This window comes from Mobula hypostoma, chromosome 7 (genome assembly GCF_963921235.1).
Source record: "Mobula hypostoma chromosome 7, sMobHyp1.1, whole genome shotgun sequence".
NCBI lineage: Eukaryota > Metazoa > Chordata > Chondrichthyes > Myliobatiformes > Myliobatidae > Mobula > Mobula hypostoma.
The window spans coordinates 44800163-44818692 of record NC_086103.1 but is presented as its reverse complement, the minus strand read 5'-3'; the positions used below and the strand labels follow the sequence as shown (position 1 = coordinate 44818692).

Genomic DNA, 18530 nt, shown 5'->3' with positions numbered 1-18530 from the left:
CTCAAACTCCAGGTGAGCTGTTAGCCTTATAGAATGTGCCCATATAGAATTCACAAATCACTACCCAGAAGTTTGAGATGCAGAATGAAATTCACAATGATGGATTTTCTTCAGGGGCGGAAGGGGGAATAAATTCACAATGATTGATTTTCTTTGGGGGCAGAAGGGGTAATAAATAAATAAACTCAATATGAAAGAAACAGCAAGTTTTGATATGCATTTAAAAGTCATTGTCTACACATGTACAAGCAGAGAGTGGCTAGCTGGTGACACAAGAGGCTGTCAGCAATCAGATTTGTGATCGAGGTACAAAAAATCATAGTTGAAGACTTACACCATAATCAAAATAATGTTAAATCAAGCCTTCAGGTGCTCTGCTGATCTTTGCAATTGAATCTGATATGATAGGGGATTCATGTTCATATAAATTATTAATAAGCCTAGGTCACTTCAGAGTGCTATACAACCACTTGATCACCGTATAGCAGTTTGAGGCAATCTAGACAATCTCAGCACAGCTGGCAGAGCTGTGTTGTTGGTTGTAGAGGAAAACTGCAGGAGCTAAGATAATGAAACACTTTTATATTGAAGATACTTGTAAATAATAAAAATTGGTCCATTGTGAGAAGAGGTTCTAACCATTCAATAACTACCCGTGAGCTCAGATTGACCTAAACTAATCTAGAGTTGTTTAGAAGCTTGAGAAACAGGTTCAACTTGCTCTGCTTTGCAGATAGGAATACAAGAGAAAAGATTAGAGGGAGTGCTAACTAGTAATAGCACTCTCAATAGCTTCCTACAACTCAGGTAATTCCAGTGAAACCTCACAATAATCCAGTTTATGGTCAGCCAATTTCTACTCACTCTTCCAACAAGAAAGCTGACATTTTTAACTATGTAGCAATTCGCCTCGTGATTGGCAACTCAAGACCTCGGATGACCAAGACTAACCGCTTAGGCATGTCCAATGCCCTGGTTAAGGACATGTTTCATTGTCCTTTTACTGCTATGCTGTTAGACATTTTATTTTAGCATTTTTCCGCACACACAGTGTGTTCAGTAAGCAAGCAAACTAGTGTTTTGGTTTCAATTCAGATAGGGAGCCATTTGCTCAACTTAGGAATGTTGTGCCAGCCAACTGAGGTTGTCTTGGTAACGTGTTGTAACATTCTGTCCAGTGGGATGCCTTGGAATATTTGAGAGAGCGGGGTGAAATCAGATTTCTGAAGGACAGTGATCTGGTTTTGGGTCTTCTGTGAGGAGGTGAGAAGAAAAGCATGAGGGAAGATGCTTGGAGGATCCCACTTGAAGGGAAGACGCTATTTTAAGGAGTGGTTTGTGAGGAAGAATGGTTCCAAGGAGGGAGTGCCAATACTTCTGAGTTAGTGTGTTTGTGATGTTCTTCGAGGGAAGTTTGAACTATGGCTGGTGATGGGAGTTCAGTGGCATGAGTAAAGCGATACACCCAACTACTACAGAAATGAGCTCCAACGTTTATGTGCACATTTAGATTGGTTTAACTGTAATGGGCCCTTTTTCTTATCTTTTTCTGTTAACTGTTTGTTAAAGTTGAAATATTGGTAAATATACTTCCACTGTAATTCTATGCTGGTTTACGATCTATTATTTCCTGACAAAAGATAACTTTGCATGGGGCAGTATTCACCACAATATTCATTCACTCATTGGAACATTACAACTTTCCTGTTTGGTTGAATCCGAATCATACCGACCCTAGACATGTGTTACTTACTGAAGGTAGCCTTTTCACAGTTACCCATGCGATGCTGAGTTACGTGGCTGTTAGCCAGAGTTAGCTAATGAGTCAAGTTAGTTATGAGCCATGGTGAGAAGGTTACATATTTAAAGAACAATTGCTTCTGAAACAGGATACAAACTTTTACAAGGTGTCTGTGCAAGGCAAAGTCTTTTTCAAAAAGACTAGCCAAGGATAATTTTTAAACTGCATCGTCTCATGTAACGTTTTATTCAAACTAAACCACAATTAAATGTTACTGTAGAGAGTTGAATTGAGATTTGTCAGTTCCTTCAGAAATCCCATAAAGACAGTGAGCAGTTCCCGCTATATTTCCAAGTAAAAATGTACTGGAATTAGATCTTAAAAAGGTCTAAATACAAAATTAATTGAAATATGAGTAAGTGGAAAAACAAAAATAATATATATCTTTGTTATTTAAAGTCTATAGGATTTACTTTTCACAGGCTCCCTTTAATTTTTGTTGACTTTGATACGCAGGCACTACCTTAGTAACTTCCTGTGTTATCTGTCAAACTTGAGTCAACTTTATGATTAACAGTTTGAAAATTCATCTTCTAAATATTTTGGTTAAAATTCCTGTAGTAACTCATCTGGCAGTTAAGATTCTTTTCCATTTGTATGATGTAGTTACCACCTGCAAGGCCAGAAAATGCCCTTCAGCAATTAGAGAGGAGCTCCTTCCTTGAACTACTTCAGAACTGTTATCCATTTTGCTCCTGGAGTCTGACCCAATGATGATGAAAGAGAGACATACTGTATATATGTGTAGAAGAAATAATTCTAAGACACCAAGTCAATTAAGCTCAATGATGAGATCAAAAGGATGGTCTTGCCTCTACAACGTGAGTTTGCTGCTGTAATGTTTGATAACGTCAAAATCTTCCTTCTCTGAGTAATAATTGCTGCCATGTGTAACATTCTCAAAAATATTTTGCTTATTACTGCAAGTACAGATATTTGAAAAAATATTGATAAACCTGCAGCGTCAACTGCAGATCCAAATTATGTTGTTGGCAAAAATTCGTATTTTATTTCTCAGTCCCGATCCAGTACATTAACTCCATATTACTGATGTTGTAGTGTAGGCAAGGGGGTAGGGAAGTTCTACATTTGAACTGCAATACTATAAAAACATACTGTCTCCCAAAACAGCTCTATAATAAACATCTGCAATATTTTTTACATGATGAGTAAAATAGATTACTAAGATTCACGTTAATACAATGATTTTTGGAACAGGGGCTATTTTAGTTTGTACAGTATGAGAATGGGATCCATTTGATAATTTACCTCCAAAATAATGATTGCTTACAAATGTCAGCCGAATAGATGAGTGCAATAAAGGTAAGGTTAAGTAGTACATGGACATAAGAAAAAATAATGGACTAAAGAAATGATTATAACCATAAGAAATTGTTTGCACCTGTGATCATTTGTATTATCAGTGCCATCTTCCAGATTAATAATCAATTTATCTCTTCCTTATCTTTTAAGTTATTTTAATGGCAGTCTTATTGGTATCCAACCATCCAACAGGCATTGACTGATACCACCCGTAGAAGTATAGAAGTATTTGGCAAAAGAAGCTATGTAGGAATTAATCCTAATAAATATTTTAAAATAATTTGGCCAATCCTCAATTACTTACAGAAGGAATTCGGAGTAATATGAAGTAATATTTCTGCAATAGTCTATAAAATAAATTAAATTGCTTCCCTCTACATCCCTCCATTCATCGTACACTCATGACACATCTAGTATTTGACATTCCTACCCCGGGATCAAGATTCTGATTGTCTACACTACCTATGTTCTCATAATTTTATAAGCTTCCATTAGGTTTTCCCTTAGTCTTGATGCTCTGGAAAACATAACACAAGTTTGTCCAACCTCTGCTTATAGCTCATACCCTCTCATCCAGACTGCATCTTGGTAAACCTCTTCTGCACCCTGTCCAAAGCCTCCACTTCCTTCCTGTAATAGGGTGACCAGCATTGCACACAATAGTATGGCCTTACCAAAATTTTATATAACTTCCTTACTCCTATACTCATGTCCCAATCAATGAAGGCAAGCATGGTATACTGTACATCTTTTCACACCCTATCCACTTTTAGTGAGCTATAAACTTGGAATCCAAGATTCCTCTGTGCACCAAAGTTGTTAAGGATTTTGCCATTAAGTGTATACTTTCCCTTTACATTTGATCTTCCAAAGTGCAATACCTCACACTTGCTTGGATTAAAGTCCACCAAGCCACTTCTTTGCCTATATCTGTAACTCATCTACTGTATTAATTCTGCGGTATCTTTTGATATCCCTCTACAGCAGGAGTTTCCAACCTTTTTTATGCCATGAACATGAGGTGTCTGCTTAAGCAATGGGTCCGCTCTACACTACACTGTCCACAATATCATTAATCTTCGTGTCATCTGCAAACTTACTAACCTATCCATCTACATGTAAATGTAGAACATAGAACATAGAAATTTACAGCACATTATAGGCCCTTCGGCCCACTATGCTGTGATGACCATGTAACCTACTCTAGAAACTGCCTAGAATTTCCCTACCTTAGAGCCCTCCATTTTTCTAGGCTTCACATACCCATCTAAGAGTCTCTTAGAAGACCCTATTGTATCCACCTCCACCACCATCGCCGGCAGCCCATTCCACGCACTCACCACTCTCTGTGGAAAAACTTACCCCTGACATCTCCTCTGTATCTACTTCCAAGTACCTTAAAACTGTGTCCCCTCGTGTCAACCCTGGGAAAAAGCCTCTGGCTACCATAAGATCAATGCCTCTCATCATCTCATACACCTCTATCAGGTCACCTCTCATCCTCCGTCGCTCCAAGGAGAAAAGACCAAGTTCACTCAACCTATAGGCACGCTCTCCAATCCAGGCAATATCCTTGTAAATCTCCTCTTCACTCTTTCTATAGTATTCACATCCTTCTTGTAGTGAGGTGACCAGAACTAAACACAGTATTCCAAGTGGGATCTAACCAAGGTCTTGTATAGCTGTAACATTACCTCACGGCTAACATCAGAGACTCTAATACTAATTCCTATGGAACACCGCTAGTCACTGACCTTTATTCAGAATAACACCCTTCCACCACTGCCTTCTGGCTTCTTAGTGGCATCCGTTAGTCTCGCAAGACCATGGATCTGCACCTGGAAAGTCTTCCACGTTGTGCCATCGCGGTGAGGCGACGCTGGAGTGTCCTCTCCAGGGCACAGGCCTGGGCAAGGATGTATGGAAGACCGGCAGTTGCCCATGCAGCAAGGCTCCCCACTCCACGACACCAATGTTGTCCAAGGGAAGGGCAAGGGCCGATACAGCTTGGCACCAGTGTCGTCGCAGGAGTTGCCAGAACGAGGTTGAAGGCAACATCGGACTGCCTTAGGGACTCCAGCTCCGGATTTGTCCTCAGGGTTTACTCCCGAAGCCTTTCCCATGAGTGGGTATGGCCACAAGGCAGCAGAGGTTTGAAATCAGAGTTTTCCCTCTCTTAGGTGGACTGCCTTCCCAGGCTGACGAGCTCCATCTATCTGAAGCACTGGTTTTAAGGCGTCAGGACCCCTTCTCCTGTCAGTAGAAACTTCTGGCTTCTATGGTAAGCCAATTATGAATGCAAACTACCAAGTCACTGTGAATCTCTACATCTCAATCATCTATTTCAGGCAATCATGAGAGACCTTACTAAACATCCACTCCATCCCTGTCAATCACAATCACCATGCCCTCCAGAAACTCAATCCTGTGGCTTCAACAAGACTCATTACTGCAACTGTAACAGAATAGCTTCTTGCCACCTCATTCATTAGCCATTCCTTTGCGGCTTTGAGAAGGCAGTGGAAGATCTTTGACCATCTGCTGAAGATACTCGCACAATGTTTGATTGTAGAGCTCCAGGACTTACAGACACAACACAATAAAGGAACAGCAATATATTGCTAATAATAATTTCCATACAAACAGTTAATCTAAAAGTAAGCCCTGCTTTATGTCAAAATTGTGCCATAAGTGAGAATCAGAATCAGGTTTATTATCACCAGCATGTGATGTGAAATTTGTTAACTTAGCAGCAGCAGTTCAATGCAATACATAATCTAGAACAGAAAAAAATAAGTAGATCAATTACAGTATATGTATATTGAATAGATTAATCACATGCAGAAAACAGAAATACTGTACTGTATATTAAAAAAAGTGAGGTAGTGTCCAAGGGTTCAGTGTCTATTCAGGAATCGGATGGCAGAGGGGAAGAAGCTATTCCTGAATCGCTGAGTGTGTGCCTTCAGGCTTCTGTATCTCCTACCTGATGATAACAGTGAGAAAAGGGCATCCCCTGGGTGCTGGAGGTCCTTAATAATGGATGCTGCCTTTCTGAGACACTGCTCCCTAAAGTTGTATTGGGTATTTTGTAGGCTAGTACCCAAGATGGAGCTGACTAGATTTACAACTTCTGCAGCTTCTTTCAGACCTGTGCAGTAGCCCCTCCATACCAGACAGTGATGCAGCCTGTCAGAATGCTCTCCACGGTACAACTATAGAAGTTTTTGAGCGTATTTGTTGACATGCCAAATCTCTTCAAACTCCTAATAAAGTATAGCCCTGTCTTGCCTTCTTTATAACTACATTGATATGTTGGGGCCAGGTTAGATCCTCAGAGATCTTGACATCGAGGAACTTGAAATTGCTCACTCTCTCCACTTCTGATCCCACTATGAAGATTGGTACTGTATGTGTTCCTTCGTCTTACCCTTCCTGAAGTCCACAATCAGCTCTTTCATCTTACTGACGTTGAGTGCCAGGTTGTTGCAGCAGCACCATTCCACTAGTTGGCATATCTCACTCCTGTACACCCTCTCATCATCACCTGAGAGTCTACCAATAATGGTTGTATTGTCAGCAAATTTATAGATGCTATTTGAGCTATACTTAGCCACACAGTCATGTGTATGTAGAGAGTAGAGCAGTGGGCTAAGCACATGCCCTTAAGGAGCGCCAGTGTTGATTGTCAGCGAGGAGGATATATTATCACCAATCCACAGAGATTGTGGTCTTCCAGTTAGGAAGCTGAGGATCCAATTGCAGAGGGAGGTACAGAGGCCCAGGTTCTGCAACTTCTCAATCAGGATTGTGGGAATGATAGAGTTACAAAATACACATGGACTAAGATGTTAACTGTCCTGTGCTATCACCAGTGGGATCATCAGTTGACCTGCCACCTGTCTTCAGGAGTTTCGGCCCGCTTATGATCAAGACTCCCTCGAGGTGGTGGGCCAGCAGTGCTAAAGCACCACCTCCCACTGGTGAGCTTAAAAACGTGACATCTGCCTCTATCAGAGTTGTTGGTCACTTCCATCCAATAGATAGTCTACTCTTCAGGTGTCTATGCAACTACCGAAGGGTTTGCAAGATATGTATACACTGTCTGACTATCTGCCCCTCTGGACATACTTGGTCCACACCCATGCTGATCCTTTCTCTGCTGCCAAACGCTGAGCTATAGTCGATGAACAGCATCCTGACATCGGTGTTTGTGTTTTCCAGGTGGTCTAAAGCCGTGTGGAGAGTCATAGGTCTGCCGTTGACCTATTGTGGTGATAGGGAAATTGCAATGGGTCCAGGTCTTTGCTGAGGCAGAAATTCAGTCTAGTCAGGACCAACCTCTCAAAGCATTTCATCACTGTAGATGTGAGTGCTACTGGGTGATAGTCATTAAGGCAGCTCACATTCTTCTTCTTAGGCACTGGTATAATTGTTGCCTTTTTGTAGCAAGTGGGAATTTCTGCCCATAGCAGTGAGAGGTTGGAAATGTCCTTGAATACTCCCACTAGTTGGTTGGCACAGATTTTCAGAGCCTTACCAGGTTCTCCATCGGGACCTTCTGCCATGCAAGGGTTCACTGTCTTTAAAGACAGTCTAACATCAGTCTCTGAGAGAGAGGTCACAGGGTCATCAGGTGCAGCAGGGATCTTCACAGCTGTAGTTGTGTTCTTCCTTTCAAAGCGTGCATAGGAGGCATTGAGTTCATCTGGTAGTGAAGCATTGCTGCCATTCATGCTATTGGGTTTTGCTTTGTAGGAAGTAATGTCTTGCAAACCCTGCCAGAGTTGCCGTGCATCCGATGTCACCTCCAACCTTGTATAAATTTGTCTCTTCAATCTTGAAATAACCCTCCGCAAATCATACCTGGATTTTGGTACAGGCTTGGGTCGCCAGACTTGAATGCCACAAATCTAGTCTTCAGCAGATGATGTACATCCTGGTTCATCTGCAGCTTTTGGTTTGGGAATGTACAGTAAGTCTTTGTAGGCACACACTCATCCACACAGGTTTTAATGAAGTCGGTAACAACTGCAGCATACTCATCCAGGTTTGAAGATGAATCCCTGAATACAGTCCAGCCAACTGATTCAAAGCAGTCCTGTAGGTACTCCTGTGCTTCCCTTATCCATACCTCCTTGGTCCTCACAGCTAGTGCTGCAGTCTTCAGTCTCTGCCTATACTCAGGGGGTAGAAGTACAGCCGGGTGATCAGACTTCCCGAAGTGAGGGCATGGAATAGCACGTAGGCATTCTTGATGGAGGTGTAGCAACAGTCCAGTGTGTTGTTTCCTCTGGTATTGCAAGTGGTCTGTTGATGGTAATTGCTCAGTGATTTTTTCAGACTGGCCCGGTTAAAATCTCCCAAAATGATGTTGAAGGGGTTAGGATGTGCTGTTTCATGCATGTTGATCCCATTGCTCAGATCATCTAAAGCCTGCTTGACCCTGGCCTGAGGTGGAATGTATACTGCTGCCAAAATGATCCTGGAGAACTCCTGTGGTAGGTACAAAGGAAGGCACTTAACTGATAGATGTTCTAGGTCTGGTGATCAAAATTGGGACAGTACTGATATATTTCTGTGCCAAGAAGAGTTGATCATGAGGCATACTCCTCTACCACCGCTTTTGAGGCCTCTATAGATCTATCCTGACGGTGTATAGTAAACCCGTCAATCTGAATCGTTGCATTCCGTATGGAAGGGGTTAACCAGGATTCTGTGAAACAAAGGACACACATGGTCCTAATGTCCCTCTGATTCAGCACCCTAACCCTGAGATCTTCGATTTTATTCACCAGAGACTGCACTTTGCCAGCAAGATAGTCGGTATAGGGAGTTTAAAACCCCATTTCTTCAAACGCACTTGTAACCCCGATCTGCACCCACACTTCCTCCGTGCTATCCTACATGGGCACTTCTGACCACAATTGGTGTTGTTTCTGTCAGCTTTAAGCAACGATAGTTCACGTAAACTCATTAAGACAGCTTTGTTGACTGTACTGACCTTGGAAGCAGTTGTGCTTTTTAGCTGTATCAGACTGAAATGGGAATATTTAATCATATCCATTGAGAGTATTGCTGCTACTATGAGCCCTGGACGCAGCCCTCAACTTCTGTGAAGTAAATCTAGTAAATTTGATAACTAAGCAGTAGAGTTATATAATGGATCTCTGGAACCCTTCAGTGTGCCTGATCGATCTCAAGAACTTGGAATGTGAATTGTAGAAAGTGAGATATGTACTGTCTTGTGCACCTTGGTCCCGAGGAACATTGGTTTATTTGGGAGGTGTACACATATGCAGTCGAAATGACAATAAACTTGAACTTGTCTGAGGAAAATCACACAGAACTGGCTCAAACTAATGGTTGGAGTCTGTATCCAGTGCACTAGTTGAATTTTCATTAATGGACTGGGAGCAAATTGTGAAGGTCTTGGTTGTCTATTCTTTTCACTTTATTGTTCAGCTTCTCCTAATGGGAACTGATATCTGTGGCAGCTGTATCTGGTACAGTTATTCTGATGGCCTCTCTCTATTGTGTCGAGTGTTCACAACAACATCTATCTCTAATTATCTTGTCACTGTCTTCAGCCAGGACTATAAATAGCAAAGAAAGCCCGCAGATGTTAAATTAACTTTGCTAGCATTACCACCTGACTATATAGGTAGGTTATTCAAATAAGTGGAAAGGCCATCAGGCACGAAAACTTATATGACAATGGAAAAAGACTGATTGAAGGGAGATACACAATATATTAACAATTTAATTTAATACATCAAACTTAAATGCTGAATAGTCAATTTTATTTAAAAATTAAAAGTTATCTGCCACGTGCAGCCATCCCTCAAATAACTGGAGGGCTGTTTTCCTGGAAATAGCTTTAAGATAAATTCCATGAATCAAAAAGCCTAGGCAAAGTCATTGAGGGTATTTTAGAAGAATGTATTACATAGCGTGCGAAGAGTTATTATAGTGAAAAATAAGTTTTGTCAATTGAAGCCATGTATCTGATTGGTCTTTCGTAAAAGCTTTGAAATCGAACATTTGCAATTCGAGGAATAGAGCTTGCATAAGTGAAAAGATTGCAGTTGCTCTGATTCTGCAAAATAAATACTTTCAATTATTACAATTGCTGTTTGAAATTATTCTTGTCCTGGTCTTTAAATGTTGTGCTCCAGATAGTGGCTGGAAACCCAGCAGCAAGTACAATCTGTAGGCTGAATTGGCCTTCAGTAGGTGCAGTTGCTCCTCGAGTGGCAGTGTGCTGGTCAGAACGATGCTGGCACTGAGTCGATGGTGAGTTGGGTCAAGAAAGGGCACCGTTTCAGTTAAGGTTCAGAAAAGCCCATTGGACTAAGCGATCTAGACTTCTAATATGTGCAAAGGAAAGCTTTCTGATTTCATATGAATAGCTTAATGATTATGTCTTTACCTTAGGCATCTGTATTAGAGGAATTAGTTCCCATTTATCTACCAATGTTCACGAATAATTCCTCAATACTTTATATACAAGAGAAGAGAAGTCAGCTTTATGCAACCTGTTCTCACAAGTCAGTCTCTTAATGCTCATTTTCATTTTAATCTCTACACCATATCAAGCCAATATATACTTTTCGGAGAGGTGCAGCTATCAAAGATGTCTATCATCGTCATATAGCATTGATCCAGGCCATTCAGCCGACCACGTCCATGCTGACCAATGGGTATCCATACATATTTAGCCTATCTTGGGCATCTGTGAAACAACATTCAGAAATGCTTTGAATGCATTAACAATTACCTTTAAATAAGTTGACCAATGCTCTACATTACTGGAAATACCTTCTCAGTAATGCCCAATATAACTGAAGCATAACAGTCTTTTGGATTCATTTTGACAGCTTTCCTAATTATTTGCTGAACCTGCACATGTCTTTTGTGAATTGTGCAACATGTCATCCAGATTCCTCTGCATCTCAGAGCTCTGCTGTCTTTCACTATGGAGATAATGCACTTAAAAAAAATCCTTTTTTTTGAAAGAATGATATTACCTTAGCCAAGATCCTGTTACCTTCTCCCACATACTATGCATTCCATTTGCAAATGTTTTCCACATTCCTAATCTATCCATATCCTTTTGTAGCTTCCTTATATCCTTAACTAACTTTTAACCTACATTTGTTTTGTCAGCAAATATAACAACCAAGCTTTATGGGACCTTCACCAAGTCTCTTATTAAAGTTAATACCAGTTTATGCCCATGGTATTTCCCATTAGCCAGCCAATCCTCTATCCAAGCCAAAATGTTATTGCAATAAATTTGATATACAACTGATGAAATTCCACATAAATATTGTGAAATGAACAGTTAATAAATAGGTCTGAATTTTGCAAAGCAAGTTTACAGAGCACAACAAAATATTCACGAATAATTAACATAAATTTCCATCCTTCAGAATATGAAAAATTTAAAAATAATTCAATCCATCATATAATGGGTTGTTCTTTATCTGAGATATTCGTCCAGCTCATATTGCTTTTGGATTATTATGATGATTTTTTGTGCATCAGCCTCTTATCTGGTGGAATTCAAATGAATTCATCTGATGCCTCAAGGAACAGCATACAATACTGAATTCCATTTTCTCTGAATCCATCTTGCCTTTCCAATTTGCTGTGTAACTACATTTACAAAGAAAATATTTTAAGTATTTTGCTTTTAAACAGAGATGCCAATTAAATTTTGTTGTATTTAAAATGATAAATGAATGTTTGATTTTTAAACTTAATTCTAAACCCTGACAGATATAGACAATCCCCAGGTTTTGACAAGTTTCCATTCCTAACAGTTTATAACCTGAACTGTCCGTAAGTCAGTAAAGAACAAGAACAGTGCATGGTAGAGGATCACAGGAACAGCTGTGACAGGACAATGAGCAGGCGCAGGAAAAGGGCACCAGCCAATCGTACTCACTCAACAAGTGAGACAGTGAGTTTGCTTAGCACCCCAGTTCTGCTTGGCTCGACCTGTTCCCTGATTATTGCAGCTCTGGCGTGTGTGTGTGTGTGTGTGTGTGTGTGTGTGTGTGTGGGAATCAATAGGTACAAAAGGCACACGGAGATGGCTGAAGAAGCTTACAGCACCACAGCATATGGCAAATCCATCCTGCTCGTCTCCCAAATGATTATTCGTAAGTACGGGCTGTCCAAGAATTAGGCAGGGAGGGTCTGCATTTAAATATTTCATTTAATACATACTGGATTTTTATTTCACATTCTGTCCAAAATTAAGAGTGTAACTGTAGGAACACTGAATGAGAAGATTAGTTCACTGCCAAAACTTTTATCTCTAAGCCAGAAGATTGAGAGCTCAAACTCCACTCTAAGGAAATAAACACATAACCTAGAATGATACCCTATGATAATTTTGCAATCATGCTGCTTTAGCGGATGTGCCATACTTCGCTGAGAAAGAACATAAGATCCAAACTGCTTGCCTTAGCAAACAGTAGGATCCTCGTCAAGATTATCCCTCAGCCGAGATCTCCAATTGATTAATTAGTTGATTATCCCACTGTTATTTTTGAAGCTTTGTTGTGTGTGAACTGGATATGATGTCAAATTCGTAATAATGATAAAATATGTGAAATATTTGATGTGGCATCTAAAAGTAGAAAGATCACTATGTCCGGGGGGATTAAATGTATTCCGAGGGCTAAGTATAAACGACGCAGAAGCAAGCAAGTAGCAGAGGCTCTGATTATGACTGTCCGTTCCTTTCTTGCTTGAGGCATGTTATTGGAGGAAAAGGGACACAATACTACTGTTTTAAAAAGTGAGAAGGCAACACAGCATGTGGGAAAATTGCTGGAAAAATATTTAGTCTGATTACTCATTAAAAACACACAGGTTAATGACTATGGATCATGTGACCACTATTTGCTGTGTAAATATTGAGTCAGATTGAAAATGGTTGAATTTTTAGAAAAGATAATAGGTAGCTTGTGAAGATTTCAACAAGGTCTGTAGGTAAGGTCCTATGTAGTAGGACCTTAGGAGGCAGTGATCATAATATGATAGAATTGATACTGCAATTTTAGAGGGAGAAGCATAAGTCACATGGGTCAGTATTGCAATGGAATAAGGGCAATTACAGAGGCATGAGAGGGGAGCTTGCCCAGGTGGATTGGAGGAGGATACCGATGGGCATGATTGCAGAGCAGAGATGGCTGACATTTGCAGGAATAGTTCACAAGGTGCAGGATAGATATGTCCCACAGGGGAAGTCTCAAATGGCATGAGTAGGTAACCGTGGTTGACAAGGGAAGTTAAGGATTGCATAAAAGCCAAGGAAAGGGCAAAAGTAAGTGGGAAGTTGGAAGATTGGGGAGCTTTTAAACTCCATCAAAAGGCAACTGAAAAAGCTATAAGTAGGGAAAAGATTTAAATATGAAGGCAAGCTAGCCACTAATATAAAACAGGATGCTAAAAGTTTTTTCTGTAATATAAAGAGTAAAAGAGAGGTGAGAGTTGAAATTGGACCACTGGAAAATGATGCTGGTGAGGTAGTAATGTGGGACAAAGAAATGGCTGATGAACTTAATGGGTACTTTGCATCTGTCTTCACTGTGGAAGATACTAGAGGTGTGCCAGAGGCTTGTGAGTGTCAGAGAGCAGGAGTGAGTGCCATTCCTATTATGTGTTGAGGCAAACTCAAAGGTCTTAAGGTGGATAAGTCACCTGGACCAGGTGGACTACATCCCAGACTCCTGAAAGAAGTTGCTGAAGAGATAACAGATGCATTAGTCATGATCTTTCAAGAATCACTTGATTCTGGTATGGTCCTGGAAGACTGTAAATGTTGCTCCACTTTTTAAGAAGGGAAGAAGGCAAAAGAAAGGAAAATGTATGCCTGTTAGCCTAACCTCAGTGATTGGGAAGTGCTGGAGTTCATTATTAAGTATGAGGCTTCAGGGTACTTGGAGACTAATGATAAAATAAATCAAAGTCAGCATGGTTTTGGTAAAAGGAAATTTTGCCCGACAAATCTGTTAGAGTTCTTTGAGGAAGTAACAAGCAGGGTGGACAAAGGAGAGGCAGTGGATGTCATTTACTTGGATTTTCAGAAGGTGCCATACATGAGGCTGCTTAACAAGATAAGTTCCTATGGCATTATAGGAAAGATACTGGCACGGATAGAGGAATGGCTGACAGCCGGGAAGCAGCAAGGCCTTTTCTGGTTGGCTGCCTGTGACCACTAGTGGTGTTTCTCAGGGGTCAGTATTCGGACCACTACTTTTCACATTGTTTGTCAGTGATCTGGATAATGAAATTGATGGCTTCCTGGCAAGGGTGGGGGGGGCGGCGCGGTGAAGAAGCAATGCAATTGCAGTAAGATAGACAAATTGGCAGAATGGGCAAAAAAGTGGCAGATGGAATACAGTGTTGGGAAGTGTATTATAATGCATTTTGGGAAAAGGAACAATAATGCCGACTGTTATCTAAATGGGGAGAAGGTTCCATCAGAGGTACAAAGGGATTTAGGATTCCTCACGCAAGACTCCCAGGATGTTAATTTACAGGTTGAGTCTGTGTAAAGAAGGCAAATGCAATTTATCATTTATTTCAAGGGGAATAGAATATAAAAGCAAGGAGATACTGCTGGGGCTTTATAAGACACTATCAGGCTGCACTTAGAGTATTGTCAACAGTTTTGGGCCCTATATTCAGAAAGGATGTGTTGTCGTTGGAGAGAGTCCAGAGGAAGTTCATGAGGATGATTCTGGGAATGAAGGGGTTAACATATGAGGCGTGTTTGGCAGCTTTGGGCTTGTACTCACTGGGATTTAGAAGAATGTCGGGGGTGGGTGGAATCTCACTGAAACCTACTGAATGTTGAAAGGACTAGATTGGGTGAATGTGCAGAGAGTGTTTTCCATGGTGGTGGTATCCAGAACTAGAGGGCACAGCCTCAAAATTGAGGGACGACCTTTTAGAACAGAGGTAAGGAGGAATTGTTTTTAGCCAGAGTAGTGAATCTGCGGAATGCTCTGCCACGGAGACTGTGGTGGAGGCCAGATTCATGGGTATATTTAAGGTGGAAGTTGATAGTTTCCTGATTGATCAGGGCATCAAGGGATATGGCGAATAGGCAGGCGTATAGGGTTGAGTGGGATCCGGGATCAGCCATGATGTAATGACGGAACAGACTCGATGTGCTGAATGGCCTAATTCTGCTCCTATGCCTTACGGTCTTAAGGTGGTAGGCTGATTAGAAAGGAAAATAACATTAAGGTGAAAAAGGCGAAAATGCAGGTACAAGGGGTAATCAGTGGTAGGTGCTGTAGTGCCTGGAAAGATGTTTGCTGTGAGACTTTGCAGGGCTCTGTACCAAGTCCCTTGCTTTCAATGGTATATGCAATGCTTTTGACTGAATATGGGAGGCATAATTAAGAAGTTTGCAGACAATACCAAAATTGGCCATGAGACTGATAACGAGGAAATAAGCTGTAGAGGCAGGAAGTCATCAATGAACATACAGCTAAGAAAAAGCAAATGGAATTTAATATGGAGAACGTGAAGCAATGTACTTGTTGAAGGCGAGGTAAGTGTCAGGACGGTGATAAATAAGTAGGAACTGAAGTATCTCGAAGGTAGCACACCATGTGAATTATTTGATGATAAAAGGATACTACTGTATTCTTTATTAACACAGAATACAAGATCAAAGAAGTGAGCTTTCTAAAGCTGTCCTCAGCTAGAGTATTCTATGTATGCAGAAAATGCTGAAGAACAGATTGCTGAAACTCCAGCTTTCCTTGGTTAGAAATTGTACAATAAAGGTCTTTGAGTGGGATTGCAGTTCACCATGTAATGCTTTAGATGCTATACACTAAAGAATGTTGGAGCCTAGCCCACCTGCACAATAAACTGATGAATTCTTCTCATCTATATTTGTGAAAACGTACATTGAAGCATTTCTAACGCATAGAGTTTACATTTACTTCAGGTTACCTTTCAGAGTTGAATGATTTGCATCTTTCCCTTCATCTCTAGCTTTGATCCCCTCTGAAGGATAAGAAAAGAACAAGAAAAGAATAGAAGCGAAATAGGTGAAATGAACTTTAAATAATCAAATGCTGAATCTTCTTTGTAATACTTAGCTTCATCCTTTTTCAAACCAAAATGAAGGGTCTATTTAATATGTAAGGAACAACTTAAAAGTTTATTATACAACCATAAAAGACAATATAATTTGCATTAACTTATTAAGAAAATGGCATGCTTCCTGGAACATTAGTCAGAAAATTGTGCAAACTAATAGCAGATGGTGGATATTTATTGCTCCTTTAAGTTAAGTTTTACAGGTACTTTGAGAATTGTTTTAAAATTACTTGAAATGCTCCTCACAGCAAGTTTTGTGAAATTAATTTTAAGCACTGTAGTTAGCATTTAAATTATTCCCAATTAAAACAATGTAAAATCATTAACCACAACTAATTTATTTGTTATTTTCAGATCAATTTAGGAGAATGAAGTTTTCTTAAGTATTAGCTTAAGTGATAAAATATTTCTCCAGTGATTGTGGTGTAAATATTCTTCTGAATCAGGAACAGTGGTTTGCAAAGACTTCTACACCTTCCTGGAAAAACATGTAAAAGCTGACTTCAGACAATGTGAATATTTGCCAAAAATATGACAAACCTGATTTGTATTGGTGTTATGGACTGCTGATGGAATAAATAGCTAGAATAATTAGCCTTAAACTTTCTTACCAGTAATAATCTCCTAGTTCTGAAAATGAAACTAGTTTATGAGAAGGTAATTAAACCACAAAACAGCAGATATAATCGTAGGTGATTTGGTTAACTTCAAATAAAGTTCCCAAATAAAACAGTCAAAAGAAGAGCTGTTTGTATTTAAAATTTAACAAGATGAAACACTGGCAATCGCTTAGAACCAGAAGGGTTCTAGATGTTCTTCTGGATGTTCTTCTCATCTTCCCTCAACTGCTTGACCTGCTGAGTTCATTCAGCAGATAGTTTGGTTGCAGCCTATTGTTAGTCATTAATAACTTACTCACTCATGCTTAGTTTGGGTTATGCCAGATTTAGCTCCAAATGTCATTAAAAGCATGGTCCAAAAATAGACAGACAAACCAAATTCTAGGGCTGAGTTGAGAAAGATTGGATTTACACTCAAGATAATCATCTCAGCCGTTTGGATTTTGTTACAGGTTACAGAGAATGGATTATCACATCCATAAGGCATCACATAGCTAGAGTCGACATTAAAGTGTAGGCAGATAAAAGCTACTTAAATGTATGTAAGACATGCATATTTTAGTATTTGTGTGATTAAAATTGTTCAATTTCAGCAGAGAGACTGAAACAAACATGAGGAGAACAAACACAAAGATGGAATTACAAATAAAGTATGAACTGAATAAGGCTACAGTTAAACAAATTCTTTCAAGAAAATTTGAACAGAAATGTTAAATACATTTGTGCACTTTGTTTGGAGCTAAATACGCGAGTGTAACGAAAGATCATTGGTTAGAACGGGTGACTCCATTGTTTGCCTCTTGATAGATAAAGTCTGACCTTTCAAGCTGTTTTTCTGCATTTATTTCAGATATTCAGCATCTGAAAAACGATGCCTTTGTCCTTTATTTAATGTCATAAAAATAGTGCAAGAGCCTTTAGAAATTTGAATTTATTAAAATTCATGGAATTGAGCACATTAGATTGTGGCATAATAGAGTAATAAAAGTAATGTTTCAAGGAGATAAAGAAGGTAGATATAATTTATAGTCTTCATGGCTCACCCCAGAGAACTCGTATAGGAGGCCCAGCTACAGCCAACACTTTCTCAAAGAAGGAAGATGAAACAGATTTTTTTTTCGACTTAGAGACAATCTGGTTACATGTCCTTGACTAAGAAACTTACTTCTTGCTTGACCTTCTAGACATGGGAACACACTGTACCGGAAACCCACCGCGCATTTCGCCCACCCCTTTTCATTTATGAAAATGTTCTTACCAAATCGTTTTCTATTTGTAAATCAAAGAGTACGCATATGAAAAGTTTCATAATGACAATATATTAAGTTGTTAAACTTATTTAAAAAGTCTATTGTTTGTGACATGTGCTATCAGTTTTATTCAAAATGTAAACAACTGATATGGTCTCTCTTGCTTTTTAAGCAAGGAACATAATAGATACAATCTTTATAACATCTACAACAGCAATGAATTACAACAAATAAATTAATCTGACCTTTAATCTCATATGACTATATATGTCCCACAGTTAGTTTATCCCTCCAAACTGATGTTATTAGTGTTATCTACAGTGGTGGAATTGGCATATCAGTATTAACAATTATTGAGATAAAAATCCAAATGCAAATCTTCCAAAATGATCT

At 39.6% G+C, this 18530-nt stretch overlaps 1 protein-coding gene across 3 annotated transcripts in view; it reads right to left on the bottom strand.

Annotated features, from left to right (window-relative positions):
• spock1 (SPARC (osteonectin), cwcv and kazal like domains proteoglycan 1) overlaps positions 1-18530 on the bottom strand; it is a 520348-nt gene that overhangs the window by 24868 nt on the left and 476950 nt on the right. For 2 of the 3 annotated variants that reach the window (XM_063053347.1, XM_063053349.1), the window contains one exon: positions 16118-16171. The exons of the other annotated variant lie outside the window; for it this stretch is intronic. In XM_063053347.1, coding sequence (XP_062909417.1) covers positions 16118-16171 — 54 coding nt within the window. The remainder of the gene's footprint in view (positions 1-16117; positions 16172-18530) is intronic. 3 annotated transcript variants of the gene reach the window in all.